Source organism: Seriola lalandi, unplaced genomic scaffold (assembly GCF_002814215.2).
Source record: "Seriola lalandi dorsalis isolate HSWRI2012SDOR001 ecotype SW California unplaced genomic scaffold, Sedor1 jcf7180002054579, whole genome shotgun sequence".
Lineage (NCBI taxonomy): Eukaryota > Metazoa > Chordata > Actinopteri > Carangiformes > Carangidae > Seriola > Seriola lalandi.
This window is the reverse complement of record NW_019525132.1, coordinates 1868764-1894576: the sequence shown is the minus strand read 5'-3', so window position 1 is coordinate 1894576 and position 25813 is coordinate 1868764. Positions and strand designations below refer to the sequence as shown.

The following is a 25813-nucleotide window of genomic DNA, read 5'->3' as shown; positions in this document are numbered from 1 at the left end:
GGGGTCAATGTAAGCATAAAAGGGGGAAGCCAGTTAAGAGGATAAAGCAAAATAGCACTTAAAAACATCCAGTCATTACTGCTTTCATCTTTTGCATGCAACACTGGGGAAGTGTATCACATGAAGTCCATATATGGCTGGAAAAAGGTTTAATTAAAGCCAATTCCCCTCAAGGCTGCGTTGAAAGGATGGCGTGAGTGATACACAAACCCTTCCTCTGTGTTTAGAGATGGTGATGAAGGCCCCAGATAAAAGACCAAGACTATCCTAACAACCAGCTCAGTTGTTCTCTAAACAACAGTAAACGATGCCGGCGTGTGAGCACTCTCTACACACACACACACACACACACACTTGCCATCTCTCCTTTTCACACACACACACACACACACACACAAACAGAGAGAGAGAGAGAGAATGCTTATCCCTCCTAACCACTGTTACGCAAGGAATCTGCCGGCAGTTTGTTTCTTCAACCACCAGGTCTGCCGACAAACATCATAAAACTGCTCAGTCAAACACTGTGTGTGTGTGTTTGTATGTGTGTCGAGTGTACCTATTGTACCTTCCATGTGTGCATACAGAGACCACCTCCGTCAGACAGTAGCCCCCCTGTCCCTCCTCTCGGGTGATAACCCCTCCACCATATCTCCTAATGTAAACTCTATTAACACAGATGTGAAAGGAGTGCTGGTTTACACACCATAAAGGTAGTATACAGAAGACATGGCATGTGCTTTATTGTCACAGGAGGTTTTTTTTTTTGTCAAACGGTTGAGAGAATGTGTCCATTGTTTTAGTTTTACTATAAAACCTGGCATGATTGTCTCAGCTTTACTCAGCTGCTGGCTTTAGTTTAGTTGGGGATGGGTATCATTTAAAAGTCATTCTTGCCATTAGAATCCAACACTAATATCAAATAGCAAAACTATATGCCCTTTTTTTAAAACTCGCTTTTCATTTAACAAATACATTAAATTTAATGTTAAATGTTTTTAAATAGAAGCAGCACTACAACAACTTCTCCAATTACCTTTTTCCCCCAACAGGAGCCACGACTTTCAGTATAGTTTTATACTTTGTGCTACGGAAACATTTCAGTTTGAATCCAAGTCGAGTTTACTTTGTTATAAGCAGGACTATGTACCTTATGAAAAAAGAAGTAAAACATTGTTCTTACAAATTAAAAGTGGTATTCATTGCTCAATGCAAAGCACTCAGGGGTTGTGCTGCTGCAGCATTACTTAGCTAATGTTAGTTAATGTTAGCCAACTCTAGCTAGCCGTTGCTGTACAACAGATAATAAGTACGGTAGTCAGTTCGCTGACTTTATGGCTCGACTTTACTTGCTACTGTTACACAAAGTTTTAACATTTAAGTATCATTCTGTAATTGTCACTTGTTGCCATAATAGATGCTTTTCAGCAAAGGTTGCAGGGAAAAAGACTTTCACTCTTTCCTCTCCTTCCTTTCTCTAGCTTCAGTGTCTCTGAAACCACTGATCAGATTTTGACTAAATGTAAAAGAATGATTCATCTTAATAGCTGAATTAATCCCTCTTATCTCTCGGCTTGACTCTAGTCTTTTTATTCCCTACACTATTGCTAATATCGTTGGTGTTGACATCTTTTTTTTTTTTTCACATGTGGATCAAAAGTAGCAACTCCTGCGTCACTCTTTGCTGCAGACCTTCCCTTTCACCCGTTCTCACACACCCTGTCATCTCATTATCTCTACCTCGTTGTCATGCGGCGGCAGCTGGTAGAGGAGCTGTCGAATCCTGTGCTTCTCTCCGGGGCTGTTGACGTACGGCACCCTGTCCTCTGGTAGACAGGAGAAATACATCTGGACCTGCAGATGGAGACGCATGAATGAACTTCAGCAGACAGAGAGCAGTGAAATCTTGTCAACCCACTAGTAGTTTCGTTCATTTGCTTCAAGCACAATTTGAATTTAATGCTTAAGAAGACATTTCTTACAGTGTGGATGGAGGAAGAAACAGGTATTGGATAAATGGCCCATGATGTAGCATTTTACAACTTAGTTTAATATGACTCTTTATTGTAATTTAGTTTTTCTTGTATGTTCCTTTAGACCACATAAATGAGTGAGACATTTGCAGCCACGAGGTCAACAGTGTTATCAGTCTGCTTGATGGGAAGGGAGGAGGGGAGGAAGGGGAAAGTCCAGAGGAGAGGAGAGAAAGCACGGATATCAGTCAAGAGGGACGGCTGCCATGTGTGTCCTTATTTTGTGACACTGTGGGGGGAAACATGTCAATCTCCATCCAGTCACAGGCGCCTGAGTCTGGGACCAGACCTGGGACTGGAAATGTTAATGTTTGCCTAGGCTAATTCCCCCAGACAGGAGAAACGGAAAGGAGACATTCAGTTTGTCAGCCCATGAAAAAATGTGTGGAAAAAAAAACAACATTCATTTCCAACTGAGATGATCTGAACATGTGTATCTTAAATAAACGCTAATGAATGTGAAAAACAAATCCATAGCCAGATGTTGAGCTTCGGCATGTGGTACTGCTAATCCGCTAGTATGGCATAGACAAGAGAATGTCTGCATGCATAACCTTATTTGAACTAAAGCCCTAATGCTGTTAGCATACAGGTTTATAGTGTCATCCTGTGAAGGAAAATTCCACCTCCGGGTAAACCAAACTGTAATGTGCAATGAATGTGTTATTTTGTGCTGGGTTTTTACATTTCTACCCTGCCTACAACTTTAAATTTTTCCTTTCCTTCTCATACAGAAAAGAAAAAGCGTTGAGGTCCTACCTGCTCAGGCCTCAGTCCAGGTGGCACCCACGCATACTCCTCCAGTGCACATCCAGAGTCATCATCTGAGGTGGAGCTCCTCTGAAAGCCCACGGATATCTTCCCCATCTTTCCCCCAGTACGAGCTTCCATGTCCGCGCCTCGAGGTGAAGGACGCTCCCCTCTCTCGCTGCGCTCCAGATTCATCACACACGAGCGCTGTAAACAAAATGGGAGGATTTAGGAATCACATTTACAGAAGTCTACCTCTCTTTTTTTCTTTTTTTTTTTTTTTGCTTTTTGCTTAATATGTTTTCTTAATTATACCCAAAGCTCTGGTTTTTACCTTCTGCACTTCTTGTCACTGATTGGCTGGGATACTGCTGATCTAGGATTTTTGTAAATACCTCTCCACTTACTTTTAAATCCTCTATTTCTCAACAAGAAAATTGTTTTTATCCCAGCAGTGACTTAGCAGTTCTACAAATCAGCTTGAAAAAAAAAAAAAAAACAGGAGGAGCAGACTGTTACTTTAAAAAGAGGAAAAGGGGGAGAAAGAGACAACCTCTCCATACCACTGCCATCCTTTCACAATTCAAACCTCTTGAGTCACATTCAAGAATGTTTATGCTATTTTCCATCCCATTAAGGCTCTATGTCATACTTCCTTTGTTTATCCATTACAAAGTCATTCTTGATAAGGTGCCTGAAACAGTGTTTGTCCACCTTCAAAGGGGACGTCAGACAAATTTAGGATGATACATAATGGAAAGTTATACAAGGCTTTTTCCAGTACGGTGCACTCATTCAACCAGACTCTTGCCTTATTGGGTGTATCTCACATTTTAGGAAACAGAACAGAACATTGTTGGGTACAGAAGCTTGAAAGATCTGTATTTCTTCTTAGACCCCATTATTTGGAGTAGTGTACAGATTTGTGTATTTACTGCCTCATCAAATACATTTGGACAGTTCTTTTAAACTGAGACTGTAAGGCTTTGACATAACATGATACAACAGGAATTTCCAGCTGTTCCCCGACCAAACATCTGTTGCTCTTATCCCCTTGCGCTGCAAAATACTGAACGTTGTGAAACACATGAAACCGGGACAGAGATTTGCAGCTACGTCCAGGAAGTCGCCATTGCATAAATGTTCAACTGTGATCTTGAAAATGCAAAAAAAAAAAAAAAGCGGTGACAATGCTTACAAAAATCTTACAAATGATTTGGTGCATTCGTCCTCTCAGTCTGCAGCGTGAATCTACTTTCATCAGCGTTTAAAAACAAGCTTATTTCCCCCCTTCCTCTTTACAGGATGATAACAGTTGGACTGTTACATGAATAGGGATTAATCAGTCTCGTGGTTGTGTGCCTCCCACCTTCAGCAGTAGCCCTCTTATCTCAGCAGCCATGTTCTTCAGAGCCTTCTCAGCCTGATAACAGTGCTGTAGTCTCAAGGTGTTGAAAAAGCCACTTGTGATTTGCCCCGCTCAGCTCTGCCTCTTTGACATGCAAATCTGGACCAGAATAGAACTTGTTTGGGTGAAAACAGTCAGAAACTTCACACAGACCCCTTCTTTTTTTTTAAAAAAAAACTGTAAGTAGGTCTGAAAAGCAGCACTATCAGGGACATTAAGGCCTTGATGGCTTCTATTGACCAATCATTATGCCTGTTACCTGAATCCAGAGCATTTTCATTTCAAATCATGCTTGTTCCAGAAGATAGCCAGTTGCTGAGGGTCTGTATGAACATGACTGGAGTGGGGGACTCAAATTGCACACTAGAACTGGAAGGAGCAATTTCCAGCATGATGGTAAACATAACAAATGGTGCTGCCTGTTTACCGAGCGCTCTAGAGTCTTTACTTTTGAACCAAGAGCTACTAAATAAACCGTTAGCACTGTCGAGGAATATATATTCATTCATATATATATAATATGAAAAATATACATAATCTTCCCTCTTTTCCCACCCGCCCCCTATTTATTGTTGTACAGACACTCATCAGATAAAATAAGCTGTAAATGAAAAACTGATATCCTTGTTATATCTGTGTTGAAGTTTATAGTAGCACTTTGACACCGCTTTTAAGTCATAAATTAGTGCCATAAGAAAATGCGATAATGTACTGATGCCCTAAAGTAATGATTTTCTTGCTTGTGCCCCCTCCAGGGGTCAAAGGTCAGCCGCAACTGAACCCACAATCCAAACACTCGTAGAAATGTCAACCGTCTGCTCAGCTGACCCTCCAGGCTTCCCACACCTCACCACGTAGTCAACCCCCAGAAACAAGCGAGGGGAAATATTAGCATTCTGATTAGCATACAGTTGAATGAAGCCCAGGGCCTCAAAACACTGAATATACAGATTTGAAATGCTGTTAAAAGTCAAACCAAAGCTCTTATCATGGGACAAAAGGGTATTTGACTGTTGCTTTGTTCCTCAGTGACTAATCTATCAGGTTTTATGGTAGAACAGATAATGTTATCACTCACTAGCTTCTCTTTACCTGTTCTGCTTTATCTCACCTAACCTTGTTAAGACCCGTAAGCTGTGCAATTAGATGAACCCAGTTTCTTTTTTTTTCCTCAGAGATCATTTTGCTCACCCATATCAAAGACATTTTTGTGCAGCTTAGGGTTTAGGAGTAGTAATGTTTCTTTTTAGCTGATAACGTGGGTACAGGTTTGGTTTGCAGCTAAATTTATACATGACATCTGTTAATAGACAGATATGGGCTCAGTGTGTGACATCCACAGCATCGGGCCTCATCACTATGTCCCATTTAACATGTTCAAAAAGGCATGTGCCTAAAAAAATCAAATCTGGGCAAGTTATTGCAACTGTAATGATCAACTTGTCCACGAAATAAGTGAAAAACGTCACCTTCATAACTTCTCAGACGATACAAATTCTAATGGACTTGTTTTGTCCAACCAACAGATCAAAATCACAAAGATACTCAGTTTACTGTGTGACAAAGTGAAGCAGCAGATCCTCCCTTAAAAGAAGCTGAAATGTTTGGCTTTTTTGCTTGAAAAATTACAAAAATCATTATTCAATTGTCCAAATACTCAGTCAACTAATTGATTAATTGGCTAATCGATCCGGCTCCGGTTTGGTATCCTTTAAGGACTGCTGTCTTCCTCTGACCTTCAGCTCTCTGGACTCTCATCCCACAGCTTATGGGGAAAAGGTGACTGCAGATTCCTGAGCCAACATACACAGCAACTCACATTTCACCATGTCACCTCTTGGCAATAACACAATGGCTTTCTTTGTCAAAAACAAAATGTCCACCTATCCCTCCTCCAAACTTCAGCCACGGTGGAGATGTTACAGATTGAGGCTCAGGGGGTTAAAAAATAGAAACTTTTCTTTTTTTTTTCTTTTTTTTTCCAAAGACATAGGGTCTGTGTTAAGACGGCCAGATGCAGCCAGCTAACGATTAAATGCATGCTCCTCCACTGCTTAACTGACACTTCTTAAAGAGGCTCTCCTTCACCGAGGATTTAGCAAGTCAAACACGTGTTAAATTCAAATGAATACAACCCCAGGGTAAACTGAAGAAAGACTTCCTGTTTTATGGAGAAGTATGATTTTTACAGTTTGAGCCAAAGTGTATAATATGTCTCAGTGAGTAGATATTTATTCAAAACTGGTGCATTAGTTGCAGCTTTAATTACCTGCTGCAAATTTAGGAGGACAGATTTAGAGATATTAAGTACTTATTGGAACCAACAACACAGTTAAAAAGTCTATTTTTCTTAAACATGATGGGATTTACTTTAGAAAAACCATTAAATTGTGGAGTTCAAAGGCCGAGGTCATTGCTCTTTGACTGCTGAAGAGTGTTATTTTAATGCCAAATGGGTTTCAGGGGGTGCACAGGAGACTTAACACAGCTGGCGTGAGACCACCTGCACACACACACACACTCACTTCACTGCTGTCTACGCACACAAACACAAGAATCAAGACCTGGACATACATCACGAATAGGGCAATACACACATGCAGGATCACCTCTCAGACAGTCTGCTCAACTCAGCCATTCATTCTCTTCAACTCTTTTCCAATGCTTTCAACCAAGGAAATCTCCCACAATTCCACTGCAATACCTCTTCATCAACACATCTAAGTAATGGCGGAACTTAGGTGCAAGCATTTTCCAAAGTGGAGCAGCAAAAGTGCTCCTCATTCAACAAAGTCTTTCTGCATGTACAGGTTTACTCATCCATGTTCCTCTTACCTCCAGGAAAAGCATCTCTCTTTCCACCTCCACATAAAGCTCTCATTCACTTCCACAATGCCCCGGCCACGCAGCGCTCCAGCTACATGTCTGTGGCGTCGAGCTCAACGGATCCACGTTCTAAATCAGAGCCAGATCCCACTCAGTCGGGATGTATTCCCACCCCCCCGACAAGTCAGCCTTTTGAAAGTCACTCGTGACGCGACTCTCACTCACTGTGCAGCTGGGGAGCAGCTCACTTGGCCATCCAAAATTTCCAAGGTCCAAAGAACAAGGAGGGAGGGCAAGAGAGGTGACGTCTCTATCTGGAGTGTCTGTGATCCCTCTGAGTGAGTGGGAGTGAGTGGATGAGTGTCTGTGTGTGAGTGTTCTCTTGGGGGCAGCCAAGCCTTGTCGGCCCCTCCCTCATTCCTCCCCTCCAGAGCAAATCACCCTGCACTTCAATCTCACACACACACACACACACACACACACACACACACACACACACACCCCATCTCTATCCCTATCTTACCCCTTCCTCCACCAGAGTGACATCAAGCCCTCCACCCCGTCCCCCGACCTGGCTGCAGGATTCCTGAGAGCCAGATGACATGTCCACTCAACTCTCACACTCTCTTTGTCCCTCTTTCTTTATGTCTTATTCTTCCTTCCTCAAGATTTTTTGTTGGCATTCCTTTCTGAAGCAGTGTAAAAAAAAATAATACATTTTTTTAAAAAGCATACATTAATTTGTCATTATTTTTATTCCCAGTTTAATTCTTAATTCCACTCCTCTTTATCTCCCACCAAGACAAAATGTCTATTTATAATACAAGCAACTAAACATTCTCACTCTCCCTGTCATTAAATGGTTCCTGAGGTCATCCAGTCTGATGCATCTCGTGTCATTTGCTCTACTAATGTCACAATAATTTGTACTCAGCTGTTAATTAGGTTCCATGGCGGTTAAACGCAAATGTTCTTGCCCAGCTGCTTCATTATCTCAACAACACTGATCATTTGTGCACACATTTGGGGAAAAAAATCAGAGCACTTAAGGGATTTAATCATAAGTGCTATTTGATGAAAATGAAACCTCATTTTACAAAATGACTGATGAGTCATTGCTGAGCAACCAGAGTGACGTCTCCCTTTTTTTTTTTAAGGACATTAGCTTACTCAAACTTGTAATAACATATTTTTTAGGCACTTTGGGGCAGAACGCAGCTATAAACACAACACTGGCATACAGTATTATCACTCTGAGTTGATACTGTGAGCTATTTGTCATGTTCATGTTCCCCTTTACTCTCCTTTTAGCTCTGTTTTGCTCTCCACCACCTCCTGGGGAAGCTTAGCTATTTTCACCAGCTTGTTACTAACTTTGTCTGCCTGCTGTTTGCTGTTGGTTTTTCTCTGAGAACAGCTGCGTGCTGCAGCTGAAAATTATGCTACTGAGACCCAAAACAATAGTTACAGGTCAGAAAACCAAAACAATGAGCTAAAAGATGCTAAAAAGCTTCTATAAAGTTGAGCTAGGTTGATAATTCTCTGTGGGTTCATTACTGTGAGCGATCGTTTTTACATACAAGTAGTCATGTGATCCATTGTTAATATAAAAATACTGATAAGTGCAGCTTTAAGTCTTTGTTTGCCAACATATTAAAACTTGAACAAACTGGATTCCCGATGTCGGAGGCAATGGATCATTTCAAAGCAGCAAATCATTTTTCTTTCCAAAATCCGACTCCCCATGTCTTGTTGGTGTTCTTCTGGTTAAATATTGACTGTGCTTCCTCCTGAGTCAACCTCATCCATCTCAGGAAATTCTCACGCAGGGGACCTGTTTGCTCACCCCGTCACTGATGCTGCCGCCACCCCCCCCCCCCCCCCCCCCCTTCCTATTTTGGAGATCTGAATGAGTGCGAGGAGAGGGGTCCCCTGCCCTCATCTCTCACTTTAGCCGGTGACAAAGAGGTTATTGTCATGCGTGTATTGTGAGCACTCCACTTCAGGAAACTCATGACAATCCAGTAGAGCTAAAAATGAAGAGTTTTTTTCCATAATGAGACGTGGACCTCGTGAAAAAGCTGACGCCTGCATTATTAATTACAAAATGTGAAAAGTTGCATTTATTGCTCATGAAAAAAAAAAAGTGCAGGAAACCTACGCAGAAAAAGAATCTGCAGACAAAACAGTGGACGAAATAGTAAAAATCCACTTGATACTTTAGTGGAAGTCTGATGTGATTTATTTGGACAAGTTGTGCATCGTCAGTCTTTGTGAAAGCCTGAAAAGCCGCAATGGCTTCATTTAAAGAGTCAAAAATGACAAATGAGTTTGCTCAATTGTCCCGCAGACAAAGACGCTCTCTCCCCTGACAACCCCACAAAGTGACTTGCACAGAGGGCAACAGAGCTGTTTGTCACATGCCAAATTACCTGTTACAAATGAGAAACGACTCCGCGAGCTAAGTAGTGCAGAAGAGTGAGATAGACGGAGAGATGCTCTCTTGTGCATAGAGATGAGATAGTCTATTTGCTTTCCTTCTTTCCTGGCATGCTGACACATATTTGAAATTGAGACAGAGGAGAGGGAGGGAAGCTTGGCAGTCCAGTCGGAGGGTAAACCTTTCAGAAAAGCTCTCAAGTTTTCCAGCAGCCTTGGCACCGCTCTGCAAGTGTTTAACCCTCCAAAAGATGTGCATTGAGTTTCCTGATATTTATCTGGATACACATTTTGAAAGCTCTGGAAATCTTATTTCAGGTAGAGGGATGTCTGTGGCAGACAAGTACTTAATTCAAATAACAAAAACAGACAATGAGTGGGCGAGGAATGGAGGACACGTCCGAGGATGAGCGGCCCTACCCCAGACAATAGGCAGATATTGGCCCTTCAGACTGGGCCTGGGCTTGTCGCCAAAGACCCATGGTTCTTTTGAAAAAAAACACAAGAGGACGGATGACCTTGCTGTCTCCTCAGCTTCCTCTCAGTAAAAAACAGAGGGTGTGACGGAGCAAAAAACTTCTGAAAGTCTTTTTAGTGTTGAAGGTGTCTGTTTGTTTATCTTTCAGAGCAAAAGAACATAATGGAAAAGGGTTTTTTTTTTTTAACTTCTAAGAAGACCAGAAGTTTCTGTCACAACATGGGAAAGAACCTCCAGATTGCCTTCAAGATAACATCAGGATGTGATAAGATTATCCTGCAGCTTCCTCCTTTCACAATATAAGCAGGGGTTATTAATGGATCTTCACCATTATAAGGCAAAGACATCATGTATCAGCACTCTGCCAAGCCACTGGACATGTGCTAAATGGATGATGCTCTGGTCTCATTCACATGTCTGAGGCTGATGAGCACCAACTAAGTAATGGAGGGTTTATGCAGTGACCTTTAACCCCAGTCCTCTACACCAACAGCGCATGTGAACAAATGCACAGTTTCCCCAACAGCTGGAGCTGCTTTAAATATGACGTTTTTAATGTTGGAAAAATGGCAAGTACTCCGTGTTATCAAAACTTCTGTCACTTCACTGGCAGCTTCACATTTCACAGCAGCTGTATGAGACTGATTGATCCACCCACTACTGATCCAGGACAAGAAAACACCCTGCCTTGAAATGAAGCATGAATCTGATTTCATGGGTCCAGTATTAAATGAAAGGCCAATATACAGCCCAAAAATATTGGTCTAACCCTAAACTCAGTGATTTCAGAAGTAAATTGGACTGAAATCTTTGGATCAAGTCTCTCAAAGGACCTTTTCAGCAGAGTTTTCTTTCCATGGCAGAAGCTTTGGACTGGGGTTCAGACAAGATCTAGTGGCCTTTTCTGTACTTGAAATCCAAGACCAAGTCTAGACTACACGCTGCCTGAACACACACACACACTCTCTCTTTCTCTCTCTCTCTCTCCCTCTTACATACATACACACACACACACACACACACACACACACACACACACACACACACACACACATGGCACACTTACTAATTTCTGGCTGCACATTTCACCTATCTTTTGGAACAGAACTCAACTTGTAATTTGTCCTTTGCTTAACCTCTATTGTGCTGAGCTGACATGCTCTCTTCTCCAGCAGCGTTGTGCTTCATTTTCATTTCTAACAGTCATTCACACCTGGACTCGACGACCAGCCCTGCATGCGTTTCATCCCCAGGGGGCAAGAAAGGGTTTAACTGATCCCTTAGAATGCAAATATCAGGGGAAACATCCCTCTGGTTGTTCAAAACAGAAATCAACAAGGACACTGACATGTCTCGACTTGTTGCAGGACAGTTTGTCATAAAAAGCCAAACTCAAACAGAGCATGGAGACAAATTCCTGATACTAAAGTAGCATAAAGTGCAAATTGATGATGAAATATGCAAAATTGTGCAAATAAATCTCCTACTCAGTACAGTTACTATCCTTCAATGGTGACTTTCAGGGTTGATCCATGTTCGTGTTATTCCACAAAAGGTAAGGGTGTGTGAAAATGATCAGCAATTAAACATAATTTGTAGGAAACATGGGTGTAGACTGAAATTACTATTGGATTACTATGGGATGGCATACAGTGACACAATGAAGATGTTATTCTGTGATATCACCATCAACAGCCATGTTCCCTGTCTCACCACCTTTAAAGGCTGGGGTATGCTCGAAACAAACAAGTTTGCACGGAAAATCATGTGACCACGTCTAATTGCAATGCTTAGGTTTCCTAATGGCAACACTTGAAGGCAGAGCAAAATGTCTGAGTTGCAGGGTTACCCCATGCTTCATAATAAGAGGGTTTAAAAAAAGCTGTAATTCCATCTGGCCGGCACATAAGACTGTTGCTGTGTGTGTTGTGTTAGGCTAGCATCAATGTTGCACTACTTTCACCAGTGTTTAATATGTCATTGCCAGCATTGGCATTAGCTTTAACATAGTAAGCTAGTGGTAACAGTTAAGTCATTTTATCTTGCCAGGTTATACAGTGGCGTCACAACCAGTTGAAGATGTACGAACAAGAATCACATACTTTAACTCTACAGTCATTTATTGAAATAGTCTTGGGTTACACCAAGGGGTTTGTCTGTGTTCACCCATCTGTTACCAGGTGCATGCAGAGCTCCCTGGTCCAAATGTCAAACAGCAAGTGGCAGGATCCAAGGGCTTTAGTAGAGGGTGGGGAACCGGAATGTACCATCTCTAAACTAGTGCTGAGCGGTTGTTTTGTTAAGTAGTGCATCCATCCATCCATTTTCTACCGCTTATCCTCTGGTAGGGTCGCGGGGGCTGGAGCCTATCCCAGCATCTTTTCGGGCGAGAGGCGGGGTACGCCCTGGACAGGTCGCCAGTCCATCGCAGGGCAAACACATAGAGACAGACAACCATTCACACTCACAGCCACACCTATGGTCAATTTAGAGTAACCAATTAGCCTAGTCCCCATTTTGCATGTCTTTGGACAGTGGGAGGAAGCCGGAGTACCCAGAGAGAACCCACACTGGCACGGGGAGAACATGCAAACTCCACACAGAAAGATCCCATGGCCGAGCCGGGACTCGAACCCGGAACCTTCTTGCTGTGAGGCGACAGCGCTAACCACTGCACCACCGTGCAGCCTTAAGTAGTGCAGAAATGCTCTTTTAGGGCCAAAGTAAATCTATGAGTAAGCAGTCATTATATTAATGTATTAGGATAGGTTGAGAGAGAAATGTATTTAGATGTAAATGTTCTGTATATTGGTTGATTGATTACAATTACCTGTGGTTTGTCTCATAGGAGGGGCTTCTGGTATAAAGCCAGGGTAGAGGCAGTCCTCTCCAGAGTGCAGCTTGGGCCCTGAAGGGCAACAGGAGCAAGAGCCCCACAGTCAAGGGCCTAGTGTTGGATGTTTTTTTGCTACAAGTTCACTGTTGCACCACTGCACCCCTCATCTGACTGGCGACCTCAATTAAACAAAGCACCAGGTGAACATTTTTGCCTCCTTCCACCACTGTGTCAAATCCCATAGTCTGCATTTGCAGAGAAGGAGGAGACATGATAAATTTTACAAATAGGGGTAATGAGGGTGCACACTTTTGGACAGTCTTTCCCCAAGGGCATTCACAGTGTTGTACTCGTTTGTATGCAAGAAATGTGACGGAATAAGTTGAATAAAGAATGAATAACATCTGGCCAATCACTGCATGAAGTGGCTGCACTCGTCAGGCTGTTGCTTTTTGAAAGTAGCAAAAATCATCAGATGTATAAACCAATTTTGGGGGTCATACACTGTATGACTATCTGTTGAGCGCTTCGTTTGAAGTACACTGATGCCTTAAGCAAGAAATTCAACTACATTCTACTCACTGATTGAAAACAGTGATAGCTACAAGAAAAAATCCTGAAAACGTTCTTAACACAACAAGTTACACTGTTGCCAAAGCTGACAAGCCCAGACAAATAAATCACCATGGGGGCATTTTAAACTCTGAAAGTGAAACTTGATTTTCTACTGAAGATTGCCCTCCGTGACTACATCTAAGATTATTTTGAATTTTTAGTCTTCTGTATGACCCTGTGTCATGTAAGCTAATTTGTTGTTAATATAACGACACCAACACCCACAAGACAAATCCAATCCACAAATAAGGGCATATCTGTAGCCTGATTGTATCTGTTTCTGCTTTTAATAAGCAATGTCCCACTTACATAGGCCATATGCACAGTGGGTGACAAACCAGCTGACACACATATTTGCTTCACAAAAAGACCCCAGTTCCGCGTCTCAATTCATATCCATTATGATTCCACCATTCAGCCCCATTCACACTGACAGACGCCTCTCAGCAGCCTTTCACACCAGGAAATGGATCTTTAGCCATCACCAACAAGGCCGGCCAGCTCGACTCGCTGCTGCTCTATCAGATCTGTGGAAGTGTTGCTCTGTGGTCTCACCAGTTCAGTGTTAATATTCCCTGACACTCCCAGGGGAGAGTGTGATTTAAGTTCCTAGTAATAAAACCCTCGGCTGAGATACGTTAACCACTGCAGGGTGTTACCTACACACCTTTGGGACAATAGGAGCAGCAATAAAAGTGCTATAAGATGCAGGAAATTGTCAAGTAACTGGGATGGGAGCTTTGGTAGAGACTGGGTGGAGAAACTCAGAACTCTACTTTTACCATTTTGAAGGAAAATGTGTAGGGGGCATTTTTGATGTTGAGTTTGGGGAATGGCAATATTGGTCGGTCTGTTCATCACTTTGGTCCAGACAAAAATATCTTGACAACTATTGGATGGACTGGTGGAGATGATTCCTACTGACTTTGTGGTCTTTGTGATCTTCTGCCTTTTCATCTAGCGCCACCATCAGGTGAAAATGTTCTTTTTTTTGGTGAAATATCTCAACATCTACTAAGTGAATTGGAAAGTGCAGTGCCTGCAAGATGACTAACAGTCATCAAGCTGTACATTTAGTACTATTAGCAACTGTTAGCATGCTAACATGTTAGAGTAACAAGGTGAACATAGGATTGCCTGCAACATATTAGCATGTTAACGTTTTTATTGTGAGTATGCTAGCATGTTGATGTTAGCTATTAGCTCAAAGCACCGCTGTGCCAACATAAAGCCTCACATAGCTGCTAGCCTGGCTGTAGACTCTTAGTCTTGTCGTTTTATCTTCTTTATTGAAACGCAAGGCAAAACGTTACCGCAAATTTGATGAACTTTACCTGGGATTTAATGTGGATAGATGGAGCCTGTATCCTCGTTCTCACAAGATCAAGAAAGCTGTCTGGGTTTGAGTTTGGAAACTAGGGCTAGACTCCAGTCATCAGCTTACATCCAACTTTTGCTATTAAATTCTCTATTCATTCTTTTCCAAAATAGTAGGTATCTCATTTTGGATAAATCATTGCAAAATGACTATAATTGCTACTTCAATGCAGCTACTGTTCAGCCTTGCATGTGTATCTGTCAATCTTTATCATGCGTTTTGTCCAGCCTATATCCCTGCATATGTAGCCAATTATTCTGACATTCAAGTGGATTTTCTGTAAATCCATTCACTACTCACAGGCTGATTAGAGTCTGTTGAGGAATTATGCTGTTTCAGGGCTAAATAGTTGTCAAAAACAGTACTGAACCTTCCGTCCCACATGTGTAGAGGTACGTTATTCATTATTTTCATTATTTTGCATGATTTGGCAAAGTCAACCTCATTTAAACTGCTTAATACTTGTCATTACCTGAGTGTGACGTAAAAGTCTTAGAGGTCCCTGAAGGCTAAAATGCCTTGCCAAGCCAAAGTATCCGGGTGGATACAAACTCTTTCATCAGACTATTAGCCTCTGTGGAAAAACAACTTCAGTTATGCTGGAGACATGTATCCTTGCATTATTACAATATTTGTTGGCATGTATCTCCAACAAAAAGGCAAACTCTTGTAATTCTTTAATTAATCGATCATTATCCCCTGTGAGTGTCACCAAAACAAATTAATTTGCTAGGATTAGAAGCTGCACTGCTCCTCGGGTGTAGATTTTGTATTTATTTATTCTTAATACTGCAACAGGTGAGATTTCAAGGCACACACTCTTCTTCAGGCCAGAACTCCTCTGCAATGTGGTGTTGAGAATAAACAACAGACGCTGTGAGCAACATTCAGTGTGCATAGTGTTCTTCCCACTGTTTATATTTTTGCACAGCACATTCAAGGATTTGATTTTTGTTTTTGGTTACGTTTTGCCAGGCACAAGTGAGCCTACACAGTCTTGCTCTCACCGATGAGCTAAACTGGCAGCTACAGTAAACTGACTCCCTCTCCAGCCCACCACAGTGTGAAGGAGCTTTATAATACCAGGAATTTGCATGAGATAGGACTGTACTTTCACATCGTCTTAACACTTCAGCAAGGAACTGGAATATAAGTGAGAAACACCACCACAAAACTGTAATACATACTTGGAAACAATAGAATCCTATTGTCATGATAGTACTGTGTGTGTGTGTGAGAGAGAGAGAGAGAAAGTGAGAGAGAGAGAGAGAGAGAGAGAAGGGAGAGAGAAGAGTCTTGTGCATCCCATCCAACACTAATTTGATATTGTTAAGTGATGCATTCCTTCTTTAATAAAAACCAGAGGTCACTGCAACCGCCACTGTGAAAGGAGTGTGTGTGTGTGTGTGTGTGTGTGTGTGTGTGTGTGTGTGTGTGTGTGTGTGTGTGTGTGTGTGTTTGAAGCGTCTTAATAAAATCCCAGGCTGCTGCGATCACACTCACTCACATATAAAGTGAGGTTCAAAATGATCTTTGAGAGAAGATAAAGAACAGGCAGATATTTATAGCTGGAGGGCTGGAACAGAGGGGAGTGATGGAAAAAAATGAAAAAATGTCAAGAACCTGATTGTCTTGTTCTCGTTGATGGGCACAATGTACGAATCACTGCAGTTTTGCTTCACTTGAATAGTGATCTAAGCATGGGGGGTCATGATCAGGCCACTGATTGTAAGGCCCACAATCTGTAATAACTGAAATAAAAGACATACGGTGAAATATTCCAGCTGCTCTTTTAAGAAAAAGTCACAAATACACTCTTACTTGGCCACACACGTAGTTCCAAAAGACTATGGTAAAAGATAAAAAACTGGTTTCTCTTGTTCTTGTGAAGAGAAAAATAAAAGCAACGCACTCCAGCTGCTTCCATTAGAAATAAATATGTTATTTTTGTTGTTGTTTTTTTTTGTTTTTTTTACTGGCCTGAAGCAGCACTGTTACTGCCACTCCGTGAAGTCCCTCTATCAATCTACAATAGGCATCCATGAGGCTGATTTACAGCGTGTCATGTTTCAGCCAAAAGAAACAGATAAATTAAAGACTTTTACTGAGCTCAAACTAGAAGTAAGCATCTCCTATGAAAGAGAGAGAGACAGAGAGAGAGAGAGAGAGAGAGAAATGTAAAAACAGCTAAATATGATGACATATCACGCAACACAAGTGGGAGCGTTGCATCACATTGAATATGGGAAAGCTGTAATGTTATTGTAGTAATGTGTGTGTTTGTGTGTGTGTGTGTGTGTGTGTGTGTAAATCCCCCATGAATATTGTATAGGAGATAAATGTAGGCCAGGGATTGGGGTTGTATACACAGAAGCTTAATGACAGGACCCTGGAGGGATGTCGCATCAGTCAAGCGGAACAGACAAACACACGCTTATACACACATACACTCACACACACACACACACACACACATGAACTGGCTGTCTATTACACAACCAGCACCCTCACTTTCCCATAATTTAGCACTGGAAACACAACAAGAGCTGGGAACGGCGGGTCTGACCAAGTTCACAGCCTCCGGCACTTTGTCACACTCGGGATACAGTTTGGCCTACATGGGCTGGCACAGTTCTCAAGGCAGCACAGTGTCGAAGAAGGGTGTGTGTGTGTGAAACCATATAGCCTTTAGTTCCACATCACATTCCCAAGGCGCTTCTTTTTTTTTTTTTTTGTTTAGCTTTATATGGGTTACTGAGCCAGTGATTGAGAGCGAAGGAGATTTCTTAAAAGCGACAGATAACAGAACAGCTGAGTGATATCAGCTCAGCTCGGCACGGCGACGCTAACATTTTGGTGGCGGGTTTGGATGCCACGGGGGCGACAGATATTGAGGCTATGTGTTATATGAAAGTCGCCTTGAGCTCCGTGCTTAAATAAACTCACTATCACAGGGAAAGTGGCGTGACTGGCCATTTTGCGGAGTGTTTGCCCCCCACCCCCCTTGCCTCTTCTCCCAGGGACTGCGGTTGAATTTGGCCAAGCAGCCGCTGTTGGCATTCCACACTGACCCTCGAGTAGCTGGCCTGAGGTTCATGGGTAAACAGACGAACCGTTTGGTGGCCTGGCTGTGTAATTTTGGAGCCTGTCTCACCCTCTCGCTGCCTGTCTCCCTCCTTGTCTCTCTTCTCAGCCAGCCATATCCTCAGTTGGCCTCTGTGTTAATTCAGACCTACCTGACAGTTCTGACTAAAACCTTCTGGGTTTACTATCAGTCCTGCTTGGCGACGGGCTCAGCTCTCTAAACATACACTGAAGACTAATCTGCAACAGATGGGAGACGGACCGGGGAGGAAGTAGTATAAGGAAATACAGCATATTTGTACCCCTCAGAACCAAACGATAGGGTTTCATTGATGTCCCAAGCAAAGCCGGAGGACGGTTGTAATGATGTGCACAGCGGCGGCTCCCGGGGGCTTAACTGGACATATTACTTGGAGATATAAGCTGTCCATCCACAACCAGATGTCTGAATGTCCCGGAGGGGGATTCCTTAGAGTCCTCTCTGAAGGGAACACACACACACACACACACACACACACACACACACACACACACACTCATTCACACACTCCAACAGACATATGTGAAGTATTGAATAAATAAAAACATGTGCATATGTGCACAGATACATACGCAGTACGCGCGCAAACACACATAAACAAGCCCGCACATGTTGGATTTCACGGGTGGCTGGTTTGAGATAATGAACGCCTTAGCCCCCAGTTTACTGTCTGGTTTTTGAGGTCATTAGTATAAACACAAAAGACATTTATTTACCACCTCATTAATGCAAGTGGCAATTTAAGCTCCCTTTCACAGGCAAAAAAAAAAAAAGAGGAACGGATGGGTCTCACAGCGCCGAAACCCAGACATCAGTCAAATCACTGTTTGTATTAGTTTTGCAAAGAGCACTTGGGAAGCCCCAAGCTTTCATCATCTAACCACTACGGGTGCATATCTGTTACAGTCTGAAATTGTCCTAGCTGAAGGATACGCTGCTGCTTGATTGCTTGCCATAGAGCACAAAGGCAGTCAGGGACTTGTTTAAGGAGGGAGAGGTTATATAAGAAGACAGTATACCTACTTGTAAGAAAGTGCAGTTTTCACTTTAAGGAGCACTTGACATCCAGAAATGTCTGGTATGGTTTGTGCATGAACAAATAACAATAACAAGCAATAACAGATTTTTTTCAATTTTTTTTGGCTGTGAACTCAACACTGACATATTATCACCTTTTTAAGCTGATATCTGGAACGTTAGCAGCCTATTTACTCATCCAATAGATACGTAGCAACATCAGCGTTCATTTCGAGCCACCTGGCAAATATAAGTTCAACACTCATTCTTCTTTACACTGTGTTTTTGGTCTCACATTGTCTCCTGTATGGTGCTGGGCAGGTAGCTGAAAACCTCTGCCTGCTGTGGCCATAAACAATACGAGAGCGGTGACAGTCAACCGAAACAACCAGCTAAAAGACGCTAAAATTAATTTTAAAAAAGAACTTCGGAGACCCCTGCCTGACCCCTTTTACATTATACAGTCTTTTGATCCATTGTTACCCTATCAAATATTGATTATTGCAGCTTTAATGAACATTTTGTACTTTAAGCAGGACTCCTGAAAGTGCTCAAGTAAAAGCAAATCTGCAGCTTTTGGCAAATTTGGTGAAAATCCTGTAATTTTCCCCACCCACACTTATAAAGTATTTATCACAACAGGCCATTTCCTGACTCCGGGTGGCATCAGATTGGATGCAGCAATTTCCCCTCTGGATGGCTTAAGAGACTGGTATTCCTCTGGGATGGTGTGAGGCTACCCACAGATACAGTGACAGATAGGACGCGTCCCCAGAGACCCTCTGAAGAGACAGACGACCACCCAACAGCCAAAGGTTTATGGAAATTTATAGAGATTTCTTCCTGCGATTGTGCAACCTACGTTTGTCGCAAAGCTTAAAAATTCCTCTCTACCTCATCTGCTTCTGTTTTTATTTATTTATTTATTTATTTTCGAAGCAGACTGACGGTGATTAGCCCGCGGAGAAACCGGAGACACACAGGCTCGTGCGAACATCCTGTGCCATCTGAGGCTTCATGCATATTGGAACAGAGGTGAAGTGGTGAAAGAGAGGGGACGTGAGCAAAGGAAAGGAAAGGAAAGGAGCAGACTGTCCCTGATTAGGGCCTGAGTTGAGACGTTCTGCTCAGGAGCTCGTGTTAGCCTCAGGAACACCCCGTCCAACATGTTAGACCACATGAGACCAATTTAAGAAGGGAAGGCTGAAGTTTAGTCATGTTTTCCTGATGTACGCACCCTAACACTGATCCCAGACTCACAGATAGAAAGTTTCCCTGTACATCCATTTTGGAATATTTAGGAACAATTCTGATTATGATGTTTTTGACATGGCTCTGCACTTTAAATTCAGCTATTTTTTAATCTAATGGTGGCCCAATAATGGCTTTCTGCAATTATTATCCATAATATACTTTATATCAGTGGGTCCAGGGAACCCAAGGGATCCTTGAGGGGGTTCCCAGCAAAAAGGGTGATAATTTTCATTATAATTTCATCCATAAGTAACACTTTCTAAAAGCTAAAATGGGGGTTGGTGGTCTACTATATGTCAGTTTGAGGGGTCCTTGGTGTGATAAAGTTGGAGAACCACTGCTTTATATTCATGCCCAAAAAATGATGCAAACATCTGCAAGTTTATATGCTTTGATGCGAAAGACGATGTTTTGATCCCACTTTCTGGGCTCCACAATTTCACCACTGCATGTAAACTGTGTACCTCCAAAAATTGTCAGCTTTTCACAAACAACAGAAAGATCAATTTTCGGTACCATGGCGACGGGTGGTCCTTTAAACTCAAGTAAAAACCTGAAACCACCAAACATCAAACGGTGAAAAAACGATCACCCGGACTGGGACCGGGAGGTTTTCCACATCACAACAGCAATATTGTGTGAGTGATGTAGCACCCAGCAAACCAGAATCTGTTATGGAGACCTTTAATGTTTTTCCCAATCAAAAACAAAACTGAAAGCTATCATTTGTGTTCTGCCGCAGGGTGGTCATTTGACTGGGAATAATTACGTGGTTGTAGCGCAGCGATCTTGCCTTCCTATACGAGACTGTGCTGCTATCTATACTGTTTACCTTTACTTGAGCTTTAAAGCCTTTTAATTATTATCATCTAATAATCATCACCTTTAATGTCTCCATAACCACCGCGACTGGAGACTGGCAGTGTCTGGGCAGGTGTGTGTGTGTGTGTGTGTGTGTGTGTGTGCGTGTGTGTGTGTGTATATGTACATCTGTGTGTGTGAATGGCTTTAATCATCATCAAATAGAGCTGTGTGTATAGGTAATTAAGTTGGTGCCAAATCGACTCTCACTCGCAGGCACGAGTCAGGAACTCCCAACAACATCTCAAGCTTTTGCGTCGCTTCGCAGGCGCTGCGGGCAACTTTATTTCAGCTGCAAGTTTTAACACAGAAAAGAGTGTAACTCCCTCGCAGAGTCCATTACTCAGTGTCATAAGCCCTGGATTACTTACTCTTCCCCACAAGCTGACCATAATACCAGGTTGCGGAGCCAGTGCGGCCTGCAGGGTTTGGTCTGAAACCACTCAATGAGCACAAGGATCACGATTAGCATCTAGATCAAGGAGTGTCGTCCCAACCCCCGCGCATGCTTTCACACACTGCATCCTTCACCTCCTCGCCGTAGCAATGGTTTGTGGCGACTGTAAACCTACACACACACACACGCACGCTTCTCTTTCACCATTTACAGTGCAATATTTCCTTCCAACATGAAGGGCATGACACAGAGTATAGTTTTCCATGCCATGTAGAGAAAAAGCAAAAACCATTTGCACTTAGGGCTTCAACTGATTGTTATTTTCCTCATGAATTAATCTCTTGATTAATTATAAACTCTATAAAATGTGAAAAAAAGGCCCATCACAGCTGCTCACAATCCTAGCTGACATCTTTAGTTTTGTTTAGACGTCTTGTTTTGTTAAACTGCGTCCAGAAAATAGATATAGAATTACATGGAATAGAGAAAAGCAGCAAGTCCTCATATTTGAGAAGCTGGAATTAGTTGGAGTTTTTTTTTTTTTTTTTACCAGTATGATTAATAAAGGTTGGTTCCAGCACTATTTCCATATAATCTCCCACTGCAGAAGTGGAGATGCATCTGTCAGCTGGTAGAACTGCGTGGTTCCTCTCTAAAATTCAGAGCATTTACCTTGAAATGTCTGTTTTTCATTGTTCACTGTTCTGTTTCTGCTGTTCAGTGTTCGGCCCTTCACACACAACTACAGGGGATAGCTGCTTGGCAAGCTAATGTGTATGTGTGTGTACATATATATATATATGTGTGTGTGTGTGTCTGTGAGGGTGTGTTTTCTGAGGTTTGGAATAATTTACACAACCCCACACTCGATTAATTCCAGTATGACAGCACAAACCTCGCCTGTGTGTACACATGTTGGTCTGAGGTATTAGGCTGACAGAGACGCACAGAAAGAACAGTGTTGACTTACTAATAGATGAAGCTCTCTCTCTCTCTCTCTCCCCCTCTCTCTCTCTCACACACACACACACACAGAAACTTCGCATTCATGTTTATGTTTCTTATTGGTTCCATTTATTTAATCTAATGTCAATCTGTGCTCCAACTCAAACACTGGGACACAAGAAATCTGTGAATACTTCTCCACGATCCCCCCTGTACCAGAGTCAGCCAGCAGCAAACCATCCAAAGTGCAGGCTATACACTATTAGTTTATATTATATATTTGTCATGGGGGGGGGGGGCTGTTAAATTAAGATAACCAAAGATTTAAGCTCTCCATTAAAACGTTGCAGAATTTATCCTCGTGTTGTTTTGAATACTGTTAATCTCCTTTCTGGAATTGAATTCTCAAACAAAAAGAGGTAAAACACAACACATTTTTTGAGGTCTTCAAACGGTTTTACTGCTGTGATCAGATGAGGTGTTTAAACCGAGGAGCCAGTGGCTCTAAATCCAGAACACCATCGGTCGCTGAGCAAAAAAAGGTTTTCCAGGAGAGTGTCCAACAATATCAAAACAATCTCCAGGCTGGATTTCCTCTCTGGCACTCATACCCCGCTGGAGAATGAGAATCTGGGTTGCACATGAGAAAAACGAAGAGCTGTGGGACCAAGCCCCATGTTTCTAATCTAAAGATGCTGAAAAATGAGTCTGTCAGTTTAGAAATCGTCCCCTAAACAAAATGTCAGTGGGGAATTTAGAAAACGAGATGCATTCATAATCCGTCCACTCCAGTCCGTCACATGTCCAGTCATCCTCTGTCTATCTCTGACACCTGTGAAGGTCATCTCTTCAAGACCTGCTTCACATCCTCCCCTCTGATTCACATCCTCCTCTGCTCAAGTATTTTTCTCCTCCTCGCTCCGACATGTTTAAACACAAATCAACCTTTTCACCCTGGCTTGCCTTTGTTATTCGCAGAAACCATCAAGCCTTACTGTTATAAGAACACAAACACCTCTAATTGTTTTTTTTCCCCCCCCTGATGCCAGTATTCATGCTGAGCTAGGCTAACCGGCTGCTAACTCTAGAGTTAATGCGAATGCACAGACACAAGATTGGTCACAATTTTCTTGCTATCTTTCAACAAAAAAAAAACTGATACATTTATTTAAATGAATTCCTCTGTTGCACATAGGTTACTCTGGATGATAGCATTACTCATATAAATTATACAGATTCGAGACACTGTTCAGCATCCATTAACAGCACAGAGTCAGTGTTATGTCCCATAGAAGTCAAACATGCCGATCATTTCTGCTACTGGCTGATTTGACTCTCCCATGTGGTCCAAATGGCTGACCAATTAACAGCAGCTTAACTCCTGAGACCAAACACCTATCTCTCTCTCTCTCTCTCACACACACACATACACACACACACACATCCATGAACACATGACCACCATCAGAAATGCAGATACACATAAAAACACATGTGTGAGCATGTAACAAGCAAAGTAACAGACATGCAGATATCTATAAGCAGTTGCACCCAGTACCACACACAGGCAAGGACACACACACACACACACACACACACACACACACATACACATACACACACACACACACAGATACATATACACACACACACACACACACACACACACAGATACATACTCATTAACAAAGGCTTAGCATTGCAGCGTGTATAACCCCCAGCAAAGTATAGCATAGTCTGGCTGATTGGCCTCCCACAGAGGTGGAATACACCTCAGTCACCTGATCCCTGGCTGCTCTGATCCTGGATCAGCTAACTACACAGCAGTCACTTGCAGTGGCCGAACCTACACGGCATTGTGTAGTTCAAAACTTCCTAAAACATCCCTAATATCAAGATTTTGAATTTAAGCTACAGAAATGTCGCAAAACAAGTTTCATACAAATTTTAAGACAGGGTTTACTCAACTAACACTCATATGGGCGGCTTGTTCAATCACAGCAAAATAAAAACAAACATGAAATGGAGCTTAGAAATGAGAAGGAAAAAAACTAGAGTGTAGCATTCACACAAATGCAAAAACACAGCCAGATCCAAAGGCCTGCAGCTCTCACTGCAGCATCTTCACCAAGCTCCCCAACCACTAGGTGCCACCACTGGCTTCAATACAGATCAGGCTGCACTGTGAAAGTCCATCTTAACACGTCATTATAGGACTCATAATCATATGACTGAACCTACATGAAGAAAAACACTCAAAGAAATCTTGAAACTATATATTTATATTGAAAAAGACTAAAACCTAAAGTTAAAGTTAAACTTTTTTTCTTACACCTGTTTTAAAAGTAGATTTAAAGTCTGAGGCATGACTGATCATGGGGGAAACGCCGTCCTTGGTCAACCGTTGTGTGTGTGTGTGTGTGTGTGTGTGTGTGTGTGTGTGTGTGTGTGTGTGTGTGTGTGTGTGTGTGTGTGGCTGAAGTGATGTGGCTTCACTTCGCACTGTTTCTGCGGATCTGGGCTGTGGTCTGTCAACACTGATGCGACTACGAGGGGTTCAAGAAGAGAAGCTGAGCGAGCTCGTTAAAGCGAGGAGAAAAGAGAGGGGGACAGTGAGGGAGAGAGAGAGAGAGAGAGAGAGACCACCTGAGTGACAAGCAACAGCTGAGTCCACACATCTGGAAACCAAAACGCAAACCCCTCCATTAAAGTGCGTCTTTTACGCACACACATACACTTTCCAAGCCCCTCAGTCTCCCCCTCCCACACACACACACACACACACACACACACACACAGAGCCTCCCACAGCCACAGATTCACTTTTTTTTTTTCTCAGTCCTTCTTCAGGGAAAATGTGTCACAGACTCAACTCAACTCTTTTCTTCTCGTCCCGTGTGTCTGGCCATGAAGTAATGGAGGGACAAATCATTTCCATATTTGCCGATGCATGAAGATCAAGGCGAACAAGCCTCTCTACACTTGACCTACAGTTCTTGTGTTTTTTTTTTTTTTTTTTCATAATCACACATTTAATGCAAACTCCTGCTTTCATTCATACACACAGCTTTCTGTAAGTAAATTAAATAGCAAGAGGGTTGCAACATTTATAAAACTGAATGAATCTGAGCCCGAAGCCTTCACACTCACCTCTCAGATGCAACAACTTTGTCCGGGGTCGGGCTGAATATTCCGTTTATCAAGATATAATCACGACTGTGGAGGCATCCGGGCTGGCTGCAACACAGCGAACGCAACTCTGTGACGGTTTCCAGTCCTGAATCAGCTCAGTGGATGTAGTCTTTCAGTGCATGATCATGGACAGAAGGAGAGAGAGAGAAAGAGAGAGGGACGCTCACCAGGGCTGAGCGCTGCGCAGCTCTGGCACCAGGTTAAAGCGTTGAGAAATGACATTAGCTCTGCTCTGCGCCTATTGGCTTAAACATGAACCCCCC

The 25813-nt window shown here is 42.5% G+C and overlaps 1 protein-coding gene across 2 annotated transcripts in view; it reads right to left on the bottom strand.

Annotated features, from left to right (window-relative positions):
• prickle1b (prickle homolog 1b) overlaps positions 1 to 25728 on the bottom strand; it is a 31605-nt gene extending 5877 nt beyond the window's left edge. Inside the window, exons 1-3 of one of the 2 annotated variants that reach the window (XM_023417935.2) lie at positions 25509 to 25728; positions 2790 to 2987; positions 1738 to 1851 (exon numbers count right to left, since the gene is read on the bottom strand). In XM_023417935.2, the coding sequence (XP_023273703.1) occupies positions 1738 to 1851; positions 2790 to 2975 (300 nt within the window). In that variant the 5' untranslated portion in view covers positions 2976 to 2987; positions 25509 to 25728. Of the gene's footprint in view, positions 1 to 1737; positions 1852 to 2789; positions 2988 to 7023; positions 7323 to 25508 lie in introns of those variants that run through there. The other variant, XM_023417934.2, reaches the window with a different exon arrangement.
• Positions 25729 to 25813: the final 85 nt, after the last annotated feature.